General features: G+C 61.6%; 2 protein-coding genes across 2 annotated transcripts in view; one reads left to right on the top strand and one right to left on the bottom strand.

The window, feature by feature from the left end:
• Positions 1-972, bottom strand: part of LOC105512040 (coiled-coil domain-containing protein 115-like) — a 4,834-nt gene extending 3,862 nt beyond the window's left edge. Inside the window, exon 1 of the mRNA XM_011942296.1 lies at positions 7-972. Coding sequence (XP_011797686.1) covers positions 7-204 — 198 coding nt within the window. The 5' untranslated portion in view covers positions 205-972. The remainder of the gene's footprint in view (positions 1-6) is intronic.
• LOC105512039 (U3 small nucleolar ribonucleoprotein protein IMP4-like) overlaps positions 878-1,304 on the top strand; it is a gene marked incomplete at its 5' end in the record, with an annotated part of 3,983 nt that continues 3,556 nt past the window's right edge. The window contains 2 exons of the mRNA XM_011942294.1: positions 878-943; positions 1,078-1,186. Of these exons, the coding sequence (XP_011797684.1) occupies positions 878-943; positions 1,078-1,186 (175 nt within the window). The remainder of the gene's footprint in view (positions 944-1,077; positions 1,187-1,304) is intronic.

Below are 1,304 nucleotides of genomic sequence, written 5' to 3'. Positions count from 1 at the left end.
GCCTACCTCCTCCACCCGGGCGTTCAACACCGCTCGCTTCCCCTCCAGCTCCTCCAGGTCCCCAAGCAGCCGCAGGAGCAGCGAGTCCAGCTCCGCTCGCAGGTCAAGCGCCGCCATGGACACACAATCAGATCTGGATCCGCCACCTTCCCTGTCACCCCCCGCGGTTGGCAGGACAGCCAATGGGCACACGAGATCTTCCATCGAGGGGCGTTCCCAGCTGGGGATCCCCACGCCGGCAGCACCTAGGCCCCCGGGTCAGCTCCCCGAAGGGCAAGCGCCCTTAGAGAAGCAGCACGGAAGCAACCGATCAACTGGTTTCTCCAATTAGCCCCCAAGTGGATCAGCCAGCCGACTGTCGGCCGGGGTCATAGGTGGTTCTGAGTCCTTCCGGAAGCTGCCCAACCTTAGAACTCGGGCCACCGCTGTGGCGATGGAGGAAGGCGAAGCTGTGCAGAAACCATTTTGGTTGAGGGAAGAGTGGTTTTTAAGTTAATTTGGAAAGGAGCCGGCAAGCAACCTCCAGATAAGTCGGTGTGCGATTTTTACAGCTGATGAACTGTTTCGAGCTGCTAATTATGATTGTTTTAGCGGCTCATCATCTTGAAACCGTGCATTCTGCACGGCAGTAGGGGGAAGGGAAGGGATGGGGAAGCCGCTGGCGGACATCTTTATTGGCTGCAGTCGGAAGCCACGTGTGACATTCTGTATCCAGTCTATTGGTTGTCCCAAGGAGACCGCCCTGCTGGAACGGCCAATCGCCTTGCCATGCCCCCTCCCCGCCCGCCCTATTCGCCATCTTAACACAGGGCATGCCCGACAGCTGCAGGCACCGGTGAAGCGTCTAAGGGACCATCTTGGTTGAGGGCGGAAGTGAGGATTGTGTCGCGCCAGAGGAACCCACAGATTCTCCCGGACCCACGTGGAAGCGGCGCTGAAGAGGGTAGGAGAATGGTTGAGCTCCTGTTTCGGAGCTCCGGGACGCGTGACGTGTTGGGGATGTGGCCCTGGGGCCTTGGGGCCTCGGGGGCTCCGGGGCTCAGGAGCTAGTAGTGACTGGGTCCGCTGTTCCCTCAGCTGCCCCGCGAGGCCCGCCTGCGCCGCGAGTACCTGTACCGCAAGGCCCGGGAGGAGGCGCAGCGCTCAGCCCAGGAGAGGAAGGAGCGGCTGAGGCACGCGCTCCAAGGTACTGGGGCCGGCCTCGCGGACGTCTGCGCGGTAAACCCCCCCGCACTGACTTGTGTTCGGATAGCCGAGCGTCTTTCCAAATGCTTGCCGGCCGTTTTCCTTGCCCATTGGATTCG

The sequence above is a fragment of the Colobus angolensis genome, unplaced genomic scaffold (assembly GCF_000951035.1).
Source record: "Colobus angolensis palliatus isolate OR3802 unplaced genomic scaffold, Cang.pa_1.0 Scaffold209, whole genome shotgun sequence".
Lineage (NCBI taxonomy): Eukaryota > Metazoa > Chordata > Mammalia > Primates > Cercopithecidae > Colobus > Colobus angolensis.
This window is presented reverse-complemented; position numbering and strand designations above follow the sequence as displayed.